This window comes from Pyxicephalus adspersus, chromosome 1 (assembly GCF_032062135.1).
Source record: "Pyxicephalus adspersus chromosome 1, UCB_Pads_2.0, whole genome shotgun sequence".
Classification (NCBI taxonomy): domain Eukaryota; kingdom Metazoa; phylum Chordata; class Amphibia; order Anura; family Pyxicephalidae; genus Pyxicephalus; species Pyxicephalus adspersus.
In genome coordinates, this window is record NC_092858.1 from 66,914,723 (window position 1) to 66,938,632 (window position 23,910).

At 36.0% G+C, this 23,910-nt stretch overlaps 1 protein-coding gene across 1 annotated transcript; it reads left to right on the forward strand.

Moving 5' to 3' along the window:
• The first annotated feature begins 10,355 nt into the window (after positions 1 to 10,355).
• TUBGCP5 (tubulin gamma complex component 5) lies at positions 10,356 to 22,118 on the forward strand. Its single transcript, XM_072412782.1, has 18 exons — positions 10,356 to 10,584; positions 11,580 to 11,633; positions 11,721 to 11,829; positions 12,772 to 12,868; positions 13,715 to 13,794; positions 14,266 to 14,401; positions 14,694 to 14,811; positions 15,193 to 15,282; positions 15,750 to 15,843; positions 16,306 to 16,552; positions 16,646 to 16,848; positions 17,451 to 17,566; positions 18,764 to 19,029; positions 19,828 to 20,026; positions 20,243 to 20,431; positions 20,711 to 20,893; positions 21,715 to 21,799; positions 21,960 to 22,118. The coding sequence occupies exons 1-18, from the start codon at positions 10,451 to 10,453 to the stop codon at positions 22,116 to 22,118; spliced, it is 2,559 nt and encodes an 852-aa protein (XP_072268883.1). The 5' UTR covers positions 10,356 to 10,450.
• The last annotated feature ends 1,792 nt before the right edge of the window (positions 22,119 to 23,910 follow it).

Here is a 23,910-nt window from a genome sequence, read left to right on the forward strand (position 1 = left end):
TCACAGTGTATTTTCTTTATTTTTTGTTTGTGAAAGTAATAATAGTGCACATTTTGTGTGGTGTGGAGATAGCAGAGGTGGCTGGTGTGTGACAGTAATGGAACCTTCTTCTATTAACAATGATTTAGTGGTTGGAAAGATAACCTATACAAAAGATCATTTCACAGGATTTCCTGTTCAACAAAACAGGAGATGGTTTTAAAAGGGAAATTGTAAAGTTTGTTAAATCAGGGTTAGGTTCAGAATGTATGTTAGCAAGATGGCCTTATCAAGTTATTTCTTATTATATATATATATATATATAACATTTTTTAATTTTAAAAATGGGCATATATGCAGCGTATGGGATTTAGTGGAAGTATACCCCCTGTGGTCAAGGAAAACCAAGGCTAACAGCACAGCTACAGGGTTTAAATATCGTTTATAGTCTTCGGAGTTCATACATTTTTGCAAAGTATACTACTACATATCAAACTAGGCGTTTGTATCTTTGGTTATTGAAATGAGATCCTCCATATGCATTATCTCATTCACTTTCTCAACCACAGCTGCACAAGTGGTGGCATCTGGCTTCCCCAAAAACTGAAATTTTACTAGCCAGTAATCCAATTACTATACGTTCAGTATCCATTTATTACAGACCTGTGCTACAAGTAAAAAAAAAAATATTCAGTTAAAGTTGAGTGCTTGCGTCAGTGTAAAATATACAGCTTTTATAGGAAATCAGTGATGTGTGCTTTTATAGGAAATCATTGGTAGATGTAATATTACCTTTAGCCTAAAAAAGTGCAAATTCAATTTTTAATAGACTGACACTTTATCACAAAATATATAATTTAGTCAAGTTCTGGCAAATAATGAGCACAACTTCCTGATTTATACACATAAAGAAACCAGTGTGTTCATGTTCTTTATTTCTGTGGTTTTTACAGACTACATATTGAAAGTCTTATGCAAAATATTAAAAATTCCCATTTTTCTGTGCTTAGCTTATATAAAGTACAGGTATAGGTATATTTTAAGATTTGATTACTGGTAGCAATGGTGTAGTCAATAATTATTGATTCTGTTGATCATAAGAAATTAAAATTGTACAAATATGTATATGTAGCCAAAGGGGAAATCTTGTACTGGGGTTTTGTGAAATATACTGTAAAGTCCAACTGCAAAAGGAAGTTTGATATGGAATTGCTTAATAACATGCGTCTTTTTGTGTTTTAATATTAATCCGGGAATAATTAGGACTTATTAAGGCCAAACCACAAACAACATGTAATATTTTATATTTCTCTAATCCGATAAAAACTAGTATTTCACTTGGAGAACAAACCTACATATGCTGGAGCTGTGAGTACAGTGGATGAGAAGTAAGTAATTCAAGATACTGCCTAATTGCCTAATGTGAAGAGGAAATTCATTCTTATGTTTAACACACATATTGCAGGCTCCGGACTGTCTCTCAGAGGTGTTTTCATTTCCTTTACAAAAAATGTGCTCAGAATGTCCTTGCAGACACTTGCAGCTTCCTTATATGCAGACCATGAAATGTCATATTTTGAAAAAATATATTTATTGTTTACCTTGTGCAACTTTGATATAAAAAATGATTACATGTCACTGCATAAAGGATTGCATAAGTCAGTTCTTCTGTAATAAAGTGAAGCACTTTTATTTAGTAACACAAGAACTAGACTATTTATAAAATGGGGTGGGAAAAAATGATTTTTCTACAGCTGTCAAAGCAATAAAATTCTAGAATGATGCCTTCCCCACATTTCTTTGATATTATTGTTATTTTTGCAACATGAATATAGGCAATGGGCAGACAAACCCACTATCAGCAGATGTCATTTAGCTCACGAGATTCTGAATTTTCATAGCCACTCCTGCTGTGTTATACATGGCAATTCTCATCTGTCATTTTTACAGCTAGAACAGAGGCTGATAGGCTGCCGTACACCTTGCTTCTTTAACACATGACAGCCCCATGCTTCAGTGCTGAAGAAACTCAAAACCCCTAACTAATGCAAACAGTGAGTGGGCCACCCCCCTGGTGTGTGTTATAAAAATTTTAAAATGCCTTGATAGGTAGATGGATGTATGTCACTTTGGAAGAGTTGGAATTTCTAGGCAACTAGTTAACTCCCACATTTGCGATCATAGACCTCTATAATTACAATGGTAACTAAACTTAAATTCAATTATTAATATATAGTATATAATATGGGTGGGCGGGTATCAGCAAAAATGGAAAGAAAAGAGATGGATGATTCTGTATGTCCTTTAGCTAAGGAATGAGGTATACTGTTTCTGACTTGATGCAACTTTTATTACATTCTGTGGGAAGCTCACAGTGTGCAGTGAAATCAGAATAATTTCAGTACAATAGAGGAGCCTGTACAACTGTGCAAGACTGGTGGTAAAGGTGGAGTTTAGCTTTAATATTAATTGCACTGTTTATAGTTTTTGAGTGCACTGTTGTTCCTACAGCATACATATGTGTGTTCAAATATACTATTTACTATTCTAATATAAGTATTCCTTGCATAAATTTCCCTTGTGTTTTCAGTCATGTTTACAAAAAAAGTAGAAAATCTGCCAATAATCTACTGGTATTTTAAGGCTCCATCTGTGTACATGATACACAAAGCTTTAGTTGTGCCAAAACAAAACTATTCCATTTGATAAGCCGGGGGACATTATATGTATTGCATTTAGTGTAGATTTCATTAACTTTTGCTTTAGCTGCATATGATATGTGCCAGGAAATCTGTAACATGTTAAGAATGAGCCTGCAGCATATACCAGTTGCCAGATGGAAAGTCTACAGAGCCATAAAAAAGAATTTATTCCCTTGTCCCTTTTAAATTGTTATCTTTGAGATGAAATACTTGTTTCTCCTTTGTGACTCATTCAGGATTGTTAAGAAAAGCAGTAATAACTATTTAGGTTTCATTTTATTGTAGTCAGGTCAAGAAAAGTTGAATTTTGGCTGATTTGGGTTACCATACACAACACTTCTCCTCACATTATCGAATATAAAAAATCCCTTTTTTGATTATCAGTTATTGTGGTTTTTATTTTATTAAAGGGGAAAAATAGGCAGTGCCATAGAAAGCTAAAAATATAAAGTAGAGTGAGTCGAGGCAATGGACATGAGAAGTTAATCTATCATTAAGGCTAGCTTTAAGGTAGAGCAAACTGGACAATTGTCCAGGACCCATACTGTATCCAGGGCACCAATTCACAAAATAAAAGGGGGTGTAGAAAGCTGGAATACTGTACATTACCCCCCTGTACTTCATATTTGCCCAGGGCCTCATTATAGCTAGAACCCACACAAAGCCGTAAAAACAAAACACCTGTTAAAAAGATAATCCATAAAAGCCTCACACTAACCAAATCCATAGAAGCCATTTGTTTATCTCCTACAAATTAAAACTGTGCACCCTTACATGTTTGAACTGACCCAGGAATTAGTCATAGCTTAGTGATAATGAATTGAGCCCTGCAGTGGCCCAAATGTGTAAGTGTGAAGTATATTTGTATTCTGTTTTTTTAATAGAACTAATAAAATAGTTTTATAGATTTGATTCCTGTGCTGTCATTATACTATGTTTGCATCACACTGACAAAGCTGTGGATCTTTATACCAGCAGTTAAGAAAAGGTAAGAAAATATCCATAGCCTACCCTTGGCCTCTGTAATAGAGAAGGTGATATCACAATCAGGGAGAAGCCAGAAAACTCCAGGTCCTATGAGATATGGAGTGTCTTCTAACAAGATTTGGGATACTCATTTCCGGAATTTCTCCAGGACAATTGTAATGTCAGACATGCTAATCCTAAAGGTAAGGTGAGTACATTTTGCACTTCTGTCATCGCAAATTATCAAAGTAACATTTATTTGCCACATTTTTCTATGCTATTCATTTACACTGGTTTAGTTATGTTTTAGAATGTGTTGACAGCAGTGCACAAGGCGATGACGATGTACAGTACCAAAGGTATTAATACATAATAACCAAATACAATTTAGTTTTATGTAATAGGTCAATAGGTAATTGTAACATTCCTAAATAAAACCTTTTTAGAATTAATTTTTTGTCAGTGTTGCTGCTTTTGCAGAATAATAATAGTAAGGAAAACATTAGATACATAATATATTTATGAAATATCTTTTTTTTTTTACCCTTTTTTTTGTGATGCCTTTACACTGTACATGGAAGTAAATGTTATTTTCTTTGGGTTTTTATGATAAAAGTATCTTTACCAAAAGCTTCTTGAGTTGCACAGTCAATAAACATTAGCACACAAGGGATATATTGCAAAAACAGGGAAAATAATGACACGGCCAAAGCGTGGTAACGCATTTGGTTACATTGTACAAATGCTACAACATAAATAATTCTTCACATCAGTTAACATGCAAAATCAGATCTAGGCAGACAACAGGTGCAAATGGACTAGTGAAAAACGGTAACGTTCAGTAGAGAGACTCTCAGCTGCATTCATCTGAAACAGATTTGGCTGTTAAGATGATACAAAGCGTCACCATAAACAGGTGTGCAATAAAAAATAGCCATGGAAGTTCCATTATATAACACTGGTATTTTACAGTAGCAGAGGAAGGATTTTATGAATCACAATCTTATAGTAAATATGTCTCATCATCTGTCTCACTTCTGTTTTGCATGTCTTAGTGTGTGATGGAACAAATACACCTACTGAATATTTAAAATTGGCTAAACATAATTTTCAAAAATACCAAGCTTTTTATGTGGGCATTTAGTGGGGGATCTTCTCATAATGAACTATGTTAAAAATTCAACCTATGCTCAATCATGCCCATCCCTATCTTGGTAGCTTTGTAGGAAGCATTAAAGAGTTATGACTTTTATATCCATTGCAGAGAATGCAGAAGCCATATTGTGCGGGCATACAGGTGGGTATTTTTATTGAGGTAATAATGTTTGCTAATGTGAGCTGTCCTGCATTGTTATTGACTTCTACAGACCTGGCAATGCACTAATAAATGGCCAACGCTCTTTCTGGCCATTGCACTGTAAAGCAATGCACAGATGAAAACATCCAAAACTAGATCAATAGTGGTTAACAAGTGTTTTGACATGAAATGTAAATGTGTAAAAGGACACGAAAGTTACCCTCTTCATTTATCAGACTAAGCTGCTAAGGTTTTTGACAATCTTACCCTTTTATTCATGTACATTTATTAAAAGAAAAAAGAGGAAAAAAATAATGTTATTGAATAATTGTAACTGGTTCATTGTGTTCTGTTGAAAAAAAGAAGTGATGCTGCTCTTCTTTAGAAATACAGTTTTTCTTGGACACCTGGTCGGTCTTTCTGTATTTTCGGTTGGAAGATAACTCAGGATAAGCTTCCTATTATAAACCAGAGCTTGTAATCATGGGTGGTCTAATATGGTTTAGCTGGGATTAGGCTATAGATTAGTGGTATGTTCTTGTCTGCCTTATCTTGTATGTTGTGAATTGCTTTCTTATCTTTTCTTTTTTTTTTTTTTAACATTCTTTATTTTTTATTTTATTGGGAAAAAAGAACACAATACATAAAAACCACATAGATAGAAACAATAAAATCTCAGAGTAAAGCTGCGTACACACGGCAAATTTTTCTCGCCCGATAATCGGTATCGGCCAATTATCGGGCGAAAATCTGCCATGTGTACAGTCGGTCGTCGTCCATCGTCCGACGACCGTCCTGGCGGATCCATGGACGATGGACGACGACCGATCCTAATGAAAGGGAAGGGGAGAGCGCGCAGCAGGGTGCCGCTCCGTCGCTCTCCCCCTCCCCTCTCCATAGAGCATGAACGGTGCTGTATGTACAGCATCGTTCATGCATCATGCAGTCTTTTCTCGTTGGAAAGGATCGTGAAAGATCCTTTCCAACGAGAAAAATTGCAGGTGTGTATGCAGCTTTAGACAAAAAACTGAACAATGGTAAGTATGGGGAAACAGAGACCGGTGCATTGCATATATCACATCATAACACAAACAAAGAAGTTACTCGTGGTGTAGTTACAGGCAAATCAGCATCATCGGACAATCGGTGCTGCAAAGGGTGTTATAAAGAACAAGTAAGTGAATGTAACCTGAGATACTCCAGGCCCCCCTCCCTCATCTTATCTTTTCTTAATACAGAGGAAAAGAATTGTCAGAATCACACACACTTACATGCATTAAAAGCAGAGGTGGCAAATTAAGTTTACAGGACAGTAAATATATCAGTATATATAACATAAACTATACCACCCCATTTATTCAGCAAATAATCAAACCTAGCGCCATCTTTTAAGAACAGAATTGAACTTTAGTATCTTACTATAATATATATTAAACAAATTTTTTTGTGTAAATACACATAAGCCACTTCCACTTTATAGGTTACACATATTAAACTGCATATTAATACAAATATCTAACCAGCCAATCAATGTCAGCAAGTCAATGCATTTAGACATATAGACAATGTCAAAACAACCTGCTGTTCAAACCCAGCATCAAAACGGGGAAGAAAGGTTATTTAACTGACTTTGATAGTGACATGTTGATGCCAGGCAAGCTGGTCTGAGTTTTTCAGAAACTGCTGATCTACTGGGATTTTTATGCGTAACTATATCTGAAGTTTGCAGATAATGGACTGAAAAGAAAATATCCAGTGTGTAGCGGTTTCTTGGAAAAAGAGAATGGCCAGACTGGTTTGAGCTGGTAGAAAGGCAACAGTAACTCAGATAACCACACATGTAACCAAAGTAATCCAAAGAGATCTGTAAGAATGCACAAAACATTGAACCTTAAAGCTGATGGACTACAGCAGCAGGAGACCACATTGAGTGCCACTCTGGTCAGCTAAAAACAGGCACCTAAAGCTATAATTCACTCATAAAAGTTAAACAAAAGAAGATTGGAAAAACGTTGCCTGGTCTGATAAGTTTTAATTTCTGCTACAACATTTTGGTCAGAATTTGGCATCAACAACATGAAAGCATGGATCCATCCTGTCTTGTATCAAAAGTATGGGCTGGTGGTGATGTAATGTTGTGGTTTAATTTCCTTGGTACATTTTGGGCTTCTTGGTACAAACTAGGAATAGTTTAAATGTCACAGCCTACCTAAGTATTGTTGCTGACCATATCCATTCTTTATGACTACAGTGTAAACATCTTCGTCCAGCAGGATAACACACTATATCACAAAACTCAAATCATCTCAAACTGGTTTCCTAAACATGGCAATGGGTTCACTGTACTCAGATGGCCTCACCAGATCGCAGTCCAATAGAACGGCTTTGGGATATGGTGAAACAGGAGATTGGCACCTTACATGTGCAGAGGACAAATCTACAGCAACTGTATGATGCTATCACATCACGATGAAAAATTCATGAGGAATGTTTTCAGAACCTTGATGAATCTATGCCAGGAAGAAATACAGCAGTTCTGACAGGTTTGGAGTCCAACCTTTGTAAAACAAAATTATTAAAGCAACAACTGTACAATTGGTTAACCTTCTGCCTAACCACATAATCTTTGTTCTACCCGTGTAATCCCTGAAGAAACATCTAGGCATCTTTCCTGGATGACAAATCTAGTGCTTTAGGAAAACTGATTCACTTGTTTGATAGTGAATGATATTTCATATAAGCTAACCATAGTATCATTTTTATTATTCAAAAAGCAGTGAATCTGACATTCACTGAAACACTACCTGAGAGAGAATCAATTACTGCCATTACATCACATAGACCTGGAAGATTCTCCACCAAAGAATGTTTCAGTGAATGTCAGATTAGAACCCTTACTGTCCTCTGTGCACTTTTTGAAACTACCACCTTGACTTCTTAAACTCAAGATTTAGGTTGATTTCCCACATTTGTGTGTTTTGCAGAAAAGGATGAAGGATAAGTTAAATTATTTATGAGATGCAAAAGCATCTTGTACATCTACAGCTCCTTGTCCAATTTGTAACCTGTGTCTCTGATGTCTGTACACTCCATTTATAATGCAGAAGAAGATGGACAGGTAACAGCACTGAAAAGTGATGGAGATGAAGGACAGAAAACAGCTCTGCAAAAATTATGAATTATTTTAAAAATCACACACAAACATATATATATACACATACTGTCTGAATATTTGCAAATATATTTATATGTAAATGTATATATATATTTATATATACTCACATGCACAGATCTGCCTGGATGGTAATTTGTTACAAAGGACACCCCTCAATCAATGGTGTTGTTGGCCTGTCGTTATCTTTTGTTTTCAATAACTTTTATCTGACGTGTATGTAGCCTTAGCAAGGCCATTGGTAGATGCCAGTTTATCTTTTAGAAACTTCTTATCATTTGTTGTAATTAGATCTTTACTACATTTAAGTTATTAAATTTATACTAAGACTACAATGCCTGCCTTATACAAAACACTCAGGACCTAAGTCCCTACACCAGTAGAAATCAGGGGTTTGTGGCCCTCTAAAGCATCCTATCTCAACAAGTAAGTAAGTAATCAAGGGAGTTTTGTACATCACGCTAGAAGTTTCCCCCACCTTTAAGATTGTAAGCTCTTCTGGGCAGGGTCCTCTCCTTCTCCTTTGTCATTGTTTGTATCTGTCTGTCATTTGCTTTTTGACTACTGCTTTAGGGAGATTTACTTTAATTTCCCGTCTAGCTTCAAAGGATCCAGTGGTTCTAGCCTTTCCCTGCACTGGTACATAACAACATTTTGTTTCTGTCTTTTTCTTAAATGTACAAAGGATCATACATATCTGTAAAACACTTTACAGGCTAACTTTAGCCAAAACTAAAGTTATTTTCCTTTTTAATTGTTTTCTTTTAATGTACAAAAGCAGGATAGAACCTTTGCTGGGTTTTAGATTCTGCATGTAACCTTAATGAAATTTTGGCTTTGTGTAGACTTGCAGTGAGGTTATAGTGCGGTTACCACCAATAGAAAATGAATTGGGGTGGCAGTAAGTGGTTCAGTAGGCTCACTATCACCCCGCTATCAAATCTACAGATGATGCTTCAGCACTCTAGTGCGAGTGTCCAGATACCGTGTTTCCCCGAAAATAAGACACTGTCTTATATTTATTTTTTCTCAGGAAGACACAATATGGCTTATTTTCAGGGGATGTCTTATTTTAGTATTTAAGTATTTTAGTTTTGTTAAGTATTATTTATCAGGGATCCAGTGAGAACTGGGTCCAATCTGTACAGTGGAGCTGGGATGATATCTCTGGGCTCAGTAGCAGACTGCTTTGCTAAAGCTTTTCCCCCATCCCCTGGTGTGGGGTGAGAGAGACCCACAGACTGTTGCTGGTTGGTGCTGCGGGAGAGAGACCCACAGTGCTGAGTAAAATGGCAGCCACAGCTTTACTTCTTCCCCCTGAGAACACACATTACCTAAAACCGAGCGTCCTGCTCCTCACTTCACTGAGGGGACTTTTACTTTCACTTTCTATGTCTCCCTCTATGCCTCAGCTTGCAACAGGCAGAGAACGACACGCCTATCACTATGTCTTATTTTTGGGGTATGGCTTAAATTGGGCAAATGCTTAGAAATCCTGCTACGCCTTATTTTATGGGTATGTCTTATTTTCGGGGAAACACGGTAGGTGCCAGCCACCAGATTGCTTGATTCCAATGCAGGTCTAAAACTGCACCTACTGTCTTAATAAGAAATAAATAGGATGACCAAACACAGGCACTGCAATAACAACTCCACGGTGCTTTTAACCCTTTGTGTTGTAAATACAAAAGCACTTAAGAATAAGAAAATGTTTTAGTTGGTTTAGTTTTATTGGCCTCACAATATAATGCTGAATTTTCATTCATGGCCATGACATAGATGACAATGATATCTTGACAAAGGATCTAAAGCCCTTCCTCTCCTATTTATCTCTTCTGATGTTCCTTCTCCAATCCCCTTATCACCCCAGAATCTAAACACATGGACCACCAGTGTCAAATCTGGAACATTGTTTGCTGCATATTTCTGCAGGCTTTCAAATTTCTGGTAGGAATGGTTGGTTTAGCCCCTTCAAGTTTAAAGTTGTGAAACCTCTGGGAAAAAAAGAGATCAAGCATTGTTGGTCCAAATTGTTAACCCCTGATGTCTGCCTACTTTTCATAGAAGGGTTTACAACTCTTCTATGTACGGTAACAATTTTGTTTATAAAAAAAAAAAAGGGTTCAGCACCAGCCTGTATCGATTAGTACTTAGTGGGAGCGCAGGGCCTCCCGGGATACCTACGTCACACATCCCAGAAGGCTCTGGGTGCTCCTTCTGCGAATAGGATGGTAGGAGGCCGGCAGTGGTGGAGTTAATATGAGGACGTCTCCTGATTGGTGTGCTGCCATCCAATGAATGGCGGGGTGACGGTTGCCGGGCTGTGGATGAGACATGGCGCACTGGACGCGCTTTGAGAAGGATCAGGAGGAGGATGTGAGGAGCCTGGTGTCCTGTGTGAGCGGCCTGCACGATGACAATGACAAGAACTTCCAGCTGGCCCTGCAGTATGCCTGCTCTAACTTCAGGTGTGATATATATGGCCTGTCACACACGTACACAGCCTGTCATGATATATATATATATTTATTATATTTATATATATATTAAAAAAAATACACACACACACGTATAAGGCCTGTCATAATATATATATATATATATATATATATATATATATATATATATATATATATATATAGTCATGATATATATACTGCCTGATACCATCATTGCCTCCATTCTCATGAATACATTCACTTGCTGCAATAAAACACCATGATATGCTTTGTCTGTGCTGCATTTCCTATTTATTTCACTGGCATGTAGTGAAAAGTCCATGCAAGCAGAACACAACTAGAAATAATTCAAACATTGCGTGTCATTTAGGCCGGTGCTGGGATGATCTGAGCCCCTGCTAGGTTATTTTGTCATTGGAGACTTTTATTACTTCCTGTAGCCACAACAGGAAGTGAGATGAAACCCGTAGACCCCAGAGGAGTATTGTTTAGATCTTGGGGAACCCCTGCTAACATTAGTTATTTGGAGGTTTACAGATCGCTAAAAAGAGAACATCAGTATCATGCCACTGGTTCTACCAAGTGACAGAGCCGTCATTATTTAGCAGCCTTTCTCAATTTTTTTTACCCCCAGAGAAATCTTTTTACGTTATGTTTAAGTCTTGGGGAGCACCTGCTAAAAGCACTTACAGTAAGTGGGTTATAAGCATCTTCCATTGCTGGCTACTGAAAAATAGTTAATGACTATAATGCCACTCTCATAGATATCAAATCATGAGTGCCATGCAGCTTCTACAAAGCTTTAAACCCAGAATAATTAGTTACAGTTCAAGGAACTCATAGAAATCCCTGGAGGAATCCATTGCTCTTCTTCTGCTATATAAGAGGTTATGAAATGCCAGTACTCAGTGGAGCTGACCAATATGAAGAATACAGAATTGTGCCTGTGTATCATCATAAATAAATATTATGCGAACCAGAACTTTTTTTTTTCTTGCTTTTAGATTTCATCGTTTTCTGGATGTAAGCAGTCACCAGATTCACAGGACTTTGGACGGGTAACTTTCTATATTTTATAATCTCCCGCCCCCACCACACTAGGCATGATACCTGCATTTGTTTTGATAAATTTTTTTTTTTTGTAGGATATATGAAAAATTTGTGATTCATTCTGATTTGAGTAAAGCCGAGAGCTGGAGAAGGCTGACTAATGAGTTTTTAAATTTTCCTCTTCCGAACACTGAAGGGACAAAGGTGAGATCGTTTTATTAGTAATAATGCAATACAAAATAATGTTGTTCAGACAAAGCAGTTGTGAATTTCCCTTGAAGAGCATTCTATCTCCCTCTGGTGATCTGTTCCTCCTACATTCCCTCTATTACAACTTTTGTCAAAAAGCGGAACTAAACTCACCTGTTGCCATTTTTTTGCAGATGCTGCAAACTTCTTTTGTTCCTCATTCCTATCTTTGGTCAGCTTGATAGGTTGGGCTGGGATGACAAAACTCCTGCACACAGGCGCATTGGAGTGTATTCGCTTCCAGCACCCACAAGGGACAGTTGGGATGAGGATCAGGCAGGTAAAAATACTTATTGCAGAAGGGACACAGCCTGTCCCTATCTGCAAAAAAACTCTTGCCTGATGCTAAATTTTTATATTGAAACTTCAGTTCCACTTTAAATGCCTGTGTCCCCCACTGCGATTTGTGACTCTATTCTCCATTTCCTATCTTGCTACGAGACAAAGCAATGTAGAGGTTGGAAAATAGTACCACAGTTGCTAGTAGGGAAGTGGCAAACCTAGAAGTGTGAAATGCTGAAGTGCCTTTGTGAGGCCAAAATGCTGGAATGGGAGGAATGGTAGATCACCCTCTTCCAGGGAACTTTAGGTTTTTTTGAGAGATTGCATTTCATTTAGTATTTGCCTATTTTCTTAAAGTTGGAGTTTTATCATAATTACAGGTAATTGACTTTAATTTGGGTCTGTGTGTAGTAACTGTGTAGTATAAAATGTAATCATTTAAGTTTAAGGAATGTTTCAGTATTTGTGTTTTTAGCTATATGTACAATATATTATGGGGGAGTCTGTTTATACTGTGTGTGTTTTGTTTCTGGTTATTTGTTTCCAACATTTTTGTTTGTCATGCATCTTTTCTGAAAACCAAATGTGATTTTTTTTTTTTTTTTTCTTTACTAGAGCGATGCCCACTATGCCATATTGTCTCTTCTTCTCGGTTTGTCTGATTCTCCATCCAACAAAGATTATGTTGAAAAGCCAAGAAAGAAACAAACAGGTACCCCAACCTATATATGATTTTTTTTAATGGCTTTACATGTGTAAACCCAACTACTGAATGTTCTGCCATTCCATGCCAGATCCAGGATGCTAATTATTACTATGCTCATCAAGCCTTACTATTTAGTTTTCTGTTAACATTTAAAACCCAACTGTCATAACCCATGACAGTTATTTACCTAAATAGCATTCTACGTACTGATGTAACTGCTCTCAAGTAACGCAACATTCACGCTATGCCTCCGGTTATATTTGTCACAGCTGCCAGTGTACTTCAGCTCCTAATTGAACATTTAGTATTTAAATGGCCATTATAGCTGATCATTTGTGGAGCCCCTTGACTACTGCAGACCTAAATAGAGGCTAAGGACTCGAACACCTTTTTCACTTCAGATCCCAGAAAACATTTGTATTTGAATAGAATGTAGCTTATGGAAAACATCATTTTTTTTGGAGGAGGTTCCCATTGGCTGCGAATAGATTAGATGTGTTAATAAAATATTGATTTACATACACAGATTGTATCATGTTTACAAGTGATTCAGTACATCCAATTACTTTCTATTTGAGTAATATAATTGGATGGGCAGATTTTCTTACATCTGTATTCTGTGTTTTGGGACTTAGATTGTGGATTGGATTATCTGTCAGTGGGTAAGTGGGTGGCATTGGCCTTTGCAGCACTAGGTTTGAAACTCGGCCAGACACTATCTTCATGAAGATTGTATGTCTGCATGAGTTTCTTCCAGTTTATTCCAACATCCTAAAAATATATTGCATTTCCGGTAATTACCTGCATACAAGGCCTACTATGTTATTGTGTGTTCTGTGTGGTTTATTCTAGAAGAGGCTGAGCCCTTTGACTGGGGACAATATTTGAAGGAAGGTGAAGACTATGGGTTAAGTCCTGATGAAGACACCCCGGTAAGACCTGCCATGCTTTGCTTAAAGTTTAGGAAAAGTGGCTGTTAGTCATTATTTCAAAAATTGTATTTATTTCCAATTAAGAACAGACTTTTTCAGTGAATTCAGAACAATATTGCACTTTATACATTCAAAAGAAGGTATTTAATATATAAAAAGTTATGCATAATTGTGTTTGTGCTACCTCTTGGACCTCATTCCCCCTACACTTTCTCTCTCTGGTCTTCACTGTATTCAGTTAGAGCTCTTTCCACACTGTATACAGTGGGTATTTTCACTTAACTGACTGCACTTTGTTCCTTTCTAATCTAATCTCTAATACCAGCTGGTGTTTTTACACTATAGGTATGAGGTACTGGGCCGTAGGTAAGTACTTTACGAAGAGTAGAATAAAACATATATTGTTTATATTGACTTCAAAAACTTCTGATGTAAGAAATATATTAGATTAATTTATTGTATTTTTTCCAGGAGTGGTCTGATGTAAGCGAGGAAGAAGATGATGAAGAAGAGACACTAAGCAGGGAGGACTCTGGAATCCAGGTTGATAGGACGCCGCAAGAAGATGCTGACAAGAAAAGTGCTGGTCCTGTGGTGTCATGGAAAGGTATATTATTAAAGTATCTATTTAAACATTTGTGTTTTTTATTGTTTAGCTGACGTCTGTGAAATGGGCTTAGAATAAAACGACTGATATATATAATGTCTGAAAGCAAAGGACCTATTAACCACCCGACCGTTAAACCCAACCTTGGTTCGGGTTTAAAAATTTTGCTAAAATCGATAAACCCGAACTTTGTCGGGTGGTTAAATCCCATCACTTACCTGGTCCCCGCTGTGATGATCCGTTCTGTTCCAGCGTCGATCTCTAAAAAAAAAATATTATTATATCTTTCTAGTTGGTGAGCCTGATGCCCGAACATGGCTAGAGCAGCATGTAGTTCATCAGTATTGGACATCTAGAGCAAGTAGATTTTCACACAGTTTACATTTGCATTCTAATCTGGCAGCTGTCTGGTAAGAATTATTTTTTTGTCGCTATGGAGTTTATATTTTAAAATTTAGTTTCACAGTGTAGTTACCAAAAACTACAGTTGACCATGACACCTGTAAAGTAGTGGATAACAGTCTTAATGTTAACGTATAATGTTTAATGTTAACAGTCTTGCTGAGGTGGATAAATAAACAATATCAGAAGGGAATGGAAGAGGTAAGACTGGATAAGGTTTTCCTATTCAGGTGACCAGGCATCTGACACGTGGTTAGCACTGAAACTGGACTGTGTTTTTGCCAGGAAAGGAAGTTTATTTACCATTTTGTTTATGTTAAAAGCTGAAATAAATATACTGTCCTGTTGTCTAGTACTCAAGCTCATTAAACTTGTTAATTATATTTCAGGGATCAGCATTTGTTCACTACAGATCCACTCTATACACCGGAGGATAAAACATTTGTTACTGAAACCCAAGTAATTCGTGAGACTCTTTGGTAAGTTGGGAAATTTGTGTTCTTTTATTTGTAATAGTCACATGAAATTTTTTTAGTGACATTACAATGTTGAGACATTCTTGGCTCTTGTGAAGCAAGCAGATAAATGCCTTACCTCTGTTAGAGGCACATGTGTATCTTAAAAAGTTTAGTCAGAAGCCAGTAAACAAATATGCTTCCTGCATAAAGAAAACCTAAAAATATTATGCAGGTAGTTCCATGTAGATATAATGTCTGTGTCTTTACATACATTGATTTGTTTAGTATCCTCAGCAAGCTTTTGTCTTACCTTCAAAGGCAAGTGTTTACTTTTTTTACTAAAAGTATTCATGCTGTCAAGAAAAATATTACAGATCAGTAAAGCTGGCTCCCTAAATTTCTGCAAACCTAAAATAAATTAGAAATAATAAACAAACTGCCATCTTGTAATTTTTCCATTGGAGGATTTTTATTTTTTTGTTTTTTAGGTTACTTTCAGGTGTGAAAAAAATGTTCATCTTTCAGTTAAATGATGGAAAGGTCACTGTGAAGAATGATATCGTTGTGACACATATAACACATGTATGTTATCAATTATAAAACATATTTTTTGTTAAATTCTGACCGCTAATTGGTTTACACAATGTAGGTTCCTTTTTTATTTTAAATTAGAATTTTTAGCTAAGGAAACTACAGCTACAGAATTCAGAAGCCATAGAATGACCTCAATAAAGCTATTTCATCTTTCGTTTCAACCTTTTATTGGCTAGCCTGTAATAATGTACCCAGAGGGATGTCTTTTTCCCATAATCCCACCTCCCCTCTCTAAAGAATAGCTCAATGCTGTCTTATTTAGTGTTTCATTAACCACACTGTGCACCAGTATTTGATTTTTTTTTCCTTGGAAAATCCTTATCATCCTTGTTCGCTGTAAAGTTTTGTAATTCCGTAACATATTTTAATGATATATTGAATTGTTGTTGCACTAATTTTCATTTAAAATATGTGTTTTACATAAAATTATTTTTATTATTTTTTTTTTAGAACTGTCTTAGATCTGTTCTTGAGCAAATAGCAGCCTATGGGCAAGTGGTATTTAGGCTACAGAAGTTTATGGATGAAGTCACAGGTCATTTTTCTGAAAATCCATTGCCAGGAACTCTTCCTACTGTCAAAAAAGTTGCTGAGGCTCCATTTCGAACTTATCAGGCCTTTATGTGGGCATTGTACAAATACTTTATGAGTTTTAAACAGGAACTAGCAGAGATTGAGAAGTGCATCATTAACAAAGGTCAACAAAACTATTCTGATGTTCAACATTTTGTGTAAAGGTTATATACTGGATAAACCATTAACTGATTTTTTTTTTTTTTTTTTAATGTAGACCAAACAGTCACGTTGGCAATGGTTGTTGACAAGTTGGCTCCACGGCTTGCACAGTTGAAAGTTTTGCATAAGGTTTTTAGCACTGGTGTAGCAGAAGTCCCTCCTGACACCAGAAATGTTGTGAGAGCCTCCCATCTACTTAATACTCTGTATAAAGCCATTTTGGAATATGACAATGTAGGAGAGGCATCTGAACAAACGGTAGGTTGACACCCATTTACCAATCTCATTGCTTCTTTTGATTTACTCACCCACCCTGTGCTGTTCAAAATACCCTGATATATACAGGTATATTATGGAAGGTGTCCAAAGGATGTGCAGGGCAGCTTAACAGCAAATAATAAATAATAATCCAATTACTTTGCTTATTCACACACTCCAGAGGCTCAACACAGTGACTCTTCATTGTTATTTTTCTTTAGGCTGGTAATTATGGATTATATTATTTCATGTTTTCCACTGCAGTCTGAAGATTGCAGTTTTAGTTTATGACTCCCATGCTTACTAATTGCTATGCCACAGCATTACAAGTAGATCTGAACTGTAGGAGATTACATTATAGCAACAGAACTGAAAGGCTCATATCGACAAACCCTACTTCGCAGATGATTGTGCATTTTCAGCATTGGTTTACTGACAGTGCAAAGTCTGTACAGATCTTTAAAGTATCAAATGTCTGTTATTTTACAAAAAAATAGTCTGCCTGTTTGAAATAAATGAACGTGGTTTTATTATCATGCATAAAATTTTACTCCATTCCAAAAGTAACATTTCAGTTACACTTTTTCCTCTTTTTCTTATAGGTGTCTCTCTTATTTTTCTTGTGGGTTGAAACTGTTAGACCCTATTTAGAAATAGTTGATGAATGGATTGTTCATGGACATCTTTTTGACCCTGCAAAGGAATTCATTATTCAGCGGTAAGTACATTTAAATGCATGCTGAACATATCTACTAGGACATATGTACTAGGTTCAGTAAAGCGGTATGATTAATATTATTTGACTATAATTTTAAACACAGTTGCATCTTAAGCATATTTTGCAGCCACGTGGAACACCACTTAAATGTTCTGAAAACGGACTTTTAATCTTACAAATTGTTTTGCATGTTTGGCTTTACCTACAATTACATGTTGTTTTCTTTAAAATGTCATTGAAAGAATGAATCATCAATTATTACTTCTCAATTATTCCTTTGCAATGGTTATTTCACTTATCTTAGTGAATGTTTCAAATTCATGTTGCAAAGAATATTTAACCACAGACAGGGGAAGACTGAATTTTTACTTTTAAGTCACTGTATTATTAAAGTCAGCAGAGCCTGACCTCATACACTAAACTAACATAATTCCTGCAAGGGAATAATTCACCTGTCAAAGTAAACTGCTTATATTCTTATCCTTAGGGTAAATCAACCCTAATGTGCCTTTAATTCATTAATGCCTTATTTCAAGAGGACATATAATGCAGAGTGCAAATGATTAGTCCTCTGTATTACCTGTCAGATCCCTGCAACTGGTATCTTCCCCTGGACAGACCTTCAATGCCTAATTTCCACAGTCTATGTGTAGAGATGGACAAATTGGTGGAGGTGTAAAGCTTTGCTTTCTTGTGTCAGACCTGCTCTCCTAATGACTGGTGAAGGAACACAGATCCACAGAATAAATAAAAAGGGAATACCTTGCATCACATGTCTTCAGGCACCACTTCACTCCAGCAAGCCCCCAAATTTGAACCACATGAAGGCAGGAAAGGGTGAGGTGTATCTTAGATGATATATGCAATAACATTTTTGGCACTCTGGGCAGAAATGTGCCTATGCTTTGCAAATTCTCTGGAGAAACTCGGGTCAAAAAGATTATACTATAGGACACTATTTAGCTACAATTATTAACCTTTATAAATGTTTCTGTTTATAGACCGACAGTTGGTTTTTTCCTGTGGCATCTTTGCTGACGACTACACATTCTCAAAGCAAAAGATTGCATGTGCTTTGTTTCATAAAAAGCCAGACAGCTGGACAATCAAGCAAATACCGGCTTCTAATGAAATGTCTGCTTTTGTATTTATACTTGTTTAATAGGTTTACATGTATTATCCTTTTTATTTGTATAGTAATAAAGATGTGCCTGTGAATCATCGTGATTTTTGGTATGCAACCTACACTTTGTATAGTGTCTCAGAAAAAACAGAGAATGAAGACAAAATGAGTGACAATGCAAGTGCCAGCTCAGGTAGTGATCAGGCCCCAGCCAGCAGGCAGCACACAATGGTTTCCTTCTTGAGGCCTGTTCTCAAGCAGATCATTATGGCAGGAAAGTCTATGCAGCTGCTTAAGAATCTCAAGTGTTACCCCTCTCAGCAGCAAAACTCATCAAGAGGTAAGAGGCACATAGTTTAAAAGTTGAAAGTTGTAAACCCTAAATCATTTTTGTTCAAACATCTTCAGTTATTTTTTGCACATAAATGTAAATACTGTTATTTAAATACATGCTTACAAAAATGTTAATGGCCATGGGTATATTGCCTTGACCAAAGTGTTTATAATACCATGCATAATTAGTCTAGCTTTTATAGCATATGTTTTTTTTTCTAGGCCATTCTATACAAAATATTTTTTTGGTGAAAAAACCTCCCCATTCCACAAAGTCCACAATGTAAAACCTAACTGAATAATTTAGTTTTCTAAATACTTTCCCTGTTCTTTTTTTATTCTTTGGATTATCCCATTGCTATGATCCCATCCCCAGCAGCCTCTTTATATCTTCATGTACTCCAATGGTGGCTGTATGGCATTTCTTGGGGTTGGTTTCCTGATGGCAACAAAAGCAGATAATACCTGTGTAAGATGTTTTAAAACAGCCACCATAGAAGCCCATATGACCAAGTGATAACACAGTAGCACAATTAGGAGACGGGCAAAAATGTATCACCTTATAAAAGAACCTAAATAAAAATGTAAATGTTAGGATCTCCCCATCTTTTACTTATTGAAAGCAAAAGATTTAAAAATATTCATAATTACTTTTGAAATTGCATTATCAGTTACAAGCATATTTTAGTGATTTCAGTTTACATTCGTTTTAGAACTTGTGTTTCTCAAAATGATTTTGTATTTGTCCTAAACAATACAAATAATGTTTTTGTTTGTTTTGTCACTTTCTGTGTTGTTGATCCAGATGCAGATAGGAAAAGCTTGTATGCGCAGTTCTTAGAATCTGTTCAGTCTCGACTCCAGCATGGTAAGGACCTGGCACCTGACAACATTACAGAACAGCAAGTTAATAAGCAGAGTCTAATAAAAATGCAATCCATAGTGGCTAAACACCTAGAGTTGAATGACGTACACGATCCACTGTTGGCCATCAACTTTGCAAGGTGAGAGGAGACAGGAGGATATCTGGAGTGTGGGAGTTTTCTGTATTTCATATACTGAGGTTTAAAGCCAGCCTGCTATGATAGTGTGCGATTAATATAACTTTCCAGTTTTGCATTTTATTACCTGATTAGTAAAATCGGTAATTTACAAAAATCCTGTAGTATAGTTAACCTAGCTGTGCTATGTCCTTTAAAAATGGGATGTTTGTCTTTAAGGTTATACCTGGAGCAGAGTGACTTCCTTGAGACATTTACCTGTGAAGATGTCAGTGTAGATAGGTCCTCGGAATCTGTTACGTGCCAGTCATTTGAACTAACCCTCCGGTCATGCCTCTACCCACACATTGACAAGCAGTATCTGGAGTGCTGTGGAAACCTAATGCAAACCCTAAAAAAAGATTATAGGTAAGTACATTCAAGTACATGTAGGTATCTACATTCAAAACTGATATAAAATATATGCTTCTAAGCTTTCATGAACTCATTAATTCTTGGTAATGTCCCTTTGGATTGGATGCCCTAAATATAAAATGTGAGTGACCTTTGTTAATTGTAACAGTGATTAAATTAAGATCATGTCATTAGATTATACCCATATAGATAAAGACCTATTTCCCAATTACTGAGCAGTACAGGATATCTGAAGTCATTTTCTCTTTTACAATCCTATTTTCTCTTTTTTAGACTAATGGAATATTTGAAGTCAATGAGAAATTTCTTCCTTCTTGAAGCTGGGGATACAATGTATGACTTTTACACCTCAATATTTGATAAGATCAGAGAAAAGGAACCATGGCAAAATGTTGTTTTTCTGAACGTGCAGTTACAAGAAGCAGTTAGTCAGCGTTACCCAGAGGACTCTGCACGGTATGGAAGTAAAATTTTCTTGTGTTTGTGCCAGTCTGATTTTTGCATGCAGCTTGCCTGGACCAATCAGTAATATGCAGAAATGACAAGAATATGCATTCCAGATAGTATTGTGGAAAAACTATTTAAAACATATTTTTTTATATACTTGAGCATTGTGTGCCTCTAAACTGTTGGCATAAGCTACCCCCATGTTAGTCCATTGGGCTGCAATGTTTAGGTGCAACCAGGACAACTCTGGGTATACAAAAAAAATAATAATGAAGCTTCAGCCATTGGATATGGTAAGTATGCATCTGTTTTAGTTTAGGTCGGGGAAGGCACCAAGTTGGAAAGGAGAAGAAATGTTTCCTTTAAATCTGACTATGAATTACTAAAATTACCACTTTCAGGTTTTGTTGTTTTCTGATGTTGTAGAGAAACCAATCTTTGCTTCCAGCACATTGTAGTAAACTGCCTTTACGTGCATTGTGCTATAATATTTTGGACATTGGGCAAAGCTGGTAAAGTTGAGCTCTCTTATTACATTTAACATTAGGGTAATAATAGATGGTAAACGGGCATTATCTAGTAGCACCTGTTGCTTTAGGGTCACGTAACAATTTTGTAGTCTCTAACATACAAGAAATTTGAGCAGACGTTAACGCAAATGTTAAATGCCTTTTAACTCTTTAGTGTTGATGCTGCACTGTAAATTAAAACACAGCTATAGATACATACATTTAGCGGTTGCCTTTATTTAGAAACCTGTGAATGTAGTTGGTGTCTTAGCATAGGTAATGGTGCCTGGATAAATGCTCAATTTTTTGTTTACACCATAGATTATCCATCTGCTTCGAGAATGTTGACTTGGTTAAAAAGAAGCTTCCAGTGCATACATTAGATGGGCTTGTACTGAGTTATAAGGTAAGTTTAAACTCAGGAATACATATTTATTAGTTTAGATAGAATATTGTATAACTTATTTTTATAAAGCTATATTCAGTATATTTTCCTTCATACATAACACAAATGTGAAGATGCCACTCTGTCTTGTATTTTGTTTCCTACTTTTGCTCTGTTCTAGGTACCTTGGCCAGTAGACATTGTTATAAGCTCCGAATGTCAGAAGATATATAATCAGATATTTTTACTCTTGCTGTTAATAAAATGGGCAAAGTATAGCTTGGATGTCTTACAATTTAATGGTAAGATTTTTTATACCTTTCATAACCATTACAATTGATTAGTTAATTCTGTTCTTTCTTCCTGTGGGCTGAGTCTGTTACTTGTACAAGACATATATACGGCTGTGCAACCCATTTGCTCCTAGTTCTATACTTCCCTTTTCCAGTCTGAATGCTGCTGTGCTGGAACATGCTAAACCAAAATGTATTGCAAATACTAGTTGCAACTAAAAAGTGATTTTAATGATTTATTTATATGCATACATTTTTTGTGTTTTTTCCTGTATAGCGGGGGAGGGGGGGGGGGGTTTTTTGATGATTTTGTTTTTTTTCGCTATTTCTTCATTATTTAACAGCTTACTGTGAGGTATGTATTGTATTGTTATATTGCATTAAAAAAGTGGAGAAAGAGAAAGAATGTGGTCTTACATTAATGAATGCAAAATGATTAGTTATCTAATAATGTAACTGTACAACATATTTTCAGAAGCAGTGTATCAAGTCCTTTCTGTTTTGGCTTATGTTATTAAGTTGTGGCTTAAAAAACATAGGCATATATATTTGAATATATTGCAAAAAGCAAGCAGTTTCACTGCAACATAGATTTATATCCTTTTCTCTTTCTTATATCAGGTATAAGTGATCCTGATCTGATTTTACCATGTTGCTGTTAATCATACATCCATTACTAAGAAATAGAACTTCTAAATACTTTCCAAAAACATGATTTAGGCGGTTGACCCTTGCACTTGCAGACTTCACATTACTTTTAGATTTGTCATTGAACTGAACTTGTTTATGGGTTGCCTATAAAAGGAACTTAATTAAAAAAAGCTGTATTGCAGTAGTATAATAATGTAGGCTAGCACTGCAAGGCTATCAAAATATCCAATCTATTGTGTGATACCAATCGGTCAGATTTTAGTCTGCTGTTTTTTTTTACTCAAAGCTGTGGAAGGTGTTACTTTACAACACAACAGAGTGGGTTTTTCAGTTTCCTGTTAAAAAAACAAAAAACAACATGGCTAGTAATATTCTATTGTGAATTTGACTACAAAGCATTTATTTGTCTGTGTGCAATAAAATTCTTATGGAAGCTCCTAGATACTGAACTTGTTATTCAATAGTAGAGTTCAGTGCAGCTGGTGCAAAATTCAAGTGTAACAATTTTTTTTTTTCATTTTAAATGATTTTTTTGTCAAGTGTTATATATTAAAAACCTAGTTGCACAGATGTTCTTTAACTGCTGTTTTTTTTATTCAGGGCAGAATCTATTGTGAAGATGGAATCTGACTTTACAAACTGCCACAAATTTCTTGTCAAAGTACTGAATAAAGCAGTCTGCAGAGGCTCATTTCCACATTGTAAGTAAACTGTCTGTATATATGTAAAAAAAAAAGTGCACTTTTTATGTGTATTTCCTCCTGAATAATAACAGAACACTTTTTGGTATGTAATGGTGCTTAGGTACATCTGTGTTTTATGGTACAATAGCTGTATACATGTGTAAAAATACTACGATATGTGTCTGATACTTCCATTTCCGGTAATATAAATAGCTCTCTTTTTTTTTTTTTTTTTTCTTTAACAGTGGTGAATAATTATTGATTGTTATCCCTTTGAATGGAGTAACTTATCACCACTTCTTCCAGTGACTTTATTCAAAAGTGGGAATCAAAGCAAAAGTGGTGATCAAGGTGTTTATACCAAGCACACTAATCACATTTATCTCTATCCTGGCTTAATAATGTGTTGTTCGCTTTCAAGGTAGCTAACACTTTAGTGATTTAGTGAAGAGGCTGAACAAGCTCTAATATGTTGGTAATGAAGAAATATAATCTTCTAGGAGAT

Excerpts from the sequence above, each read along its gene's own strand:
- TUBGCP5 (XM_072412782.1), top strand. The coding sequence starts at position 10,451 with ATGGCGCACTGGACGCGCTTTGAGAAGGATCAGGAGGAGGATGTGAGG. Across the intron at positions 11,634-11,720 it reads ATTCACAGGACTTTGGACGG|GATATATGAAAAATTTGTGA; the intron begins GTAACTTTCTAT and ends TTTTTTTTGTAG. Across the intron at positions 15,844-16,305 it reads TTGTGACACATATAACACAT|AACTGTCTTAGATCTGTTCT; the intron begins GTATGTTATCAA and ends TTTTTTTTTTAG.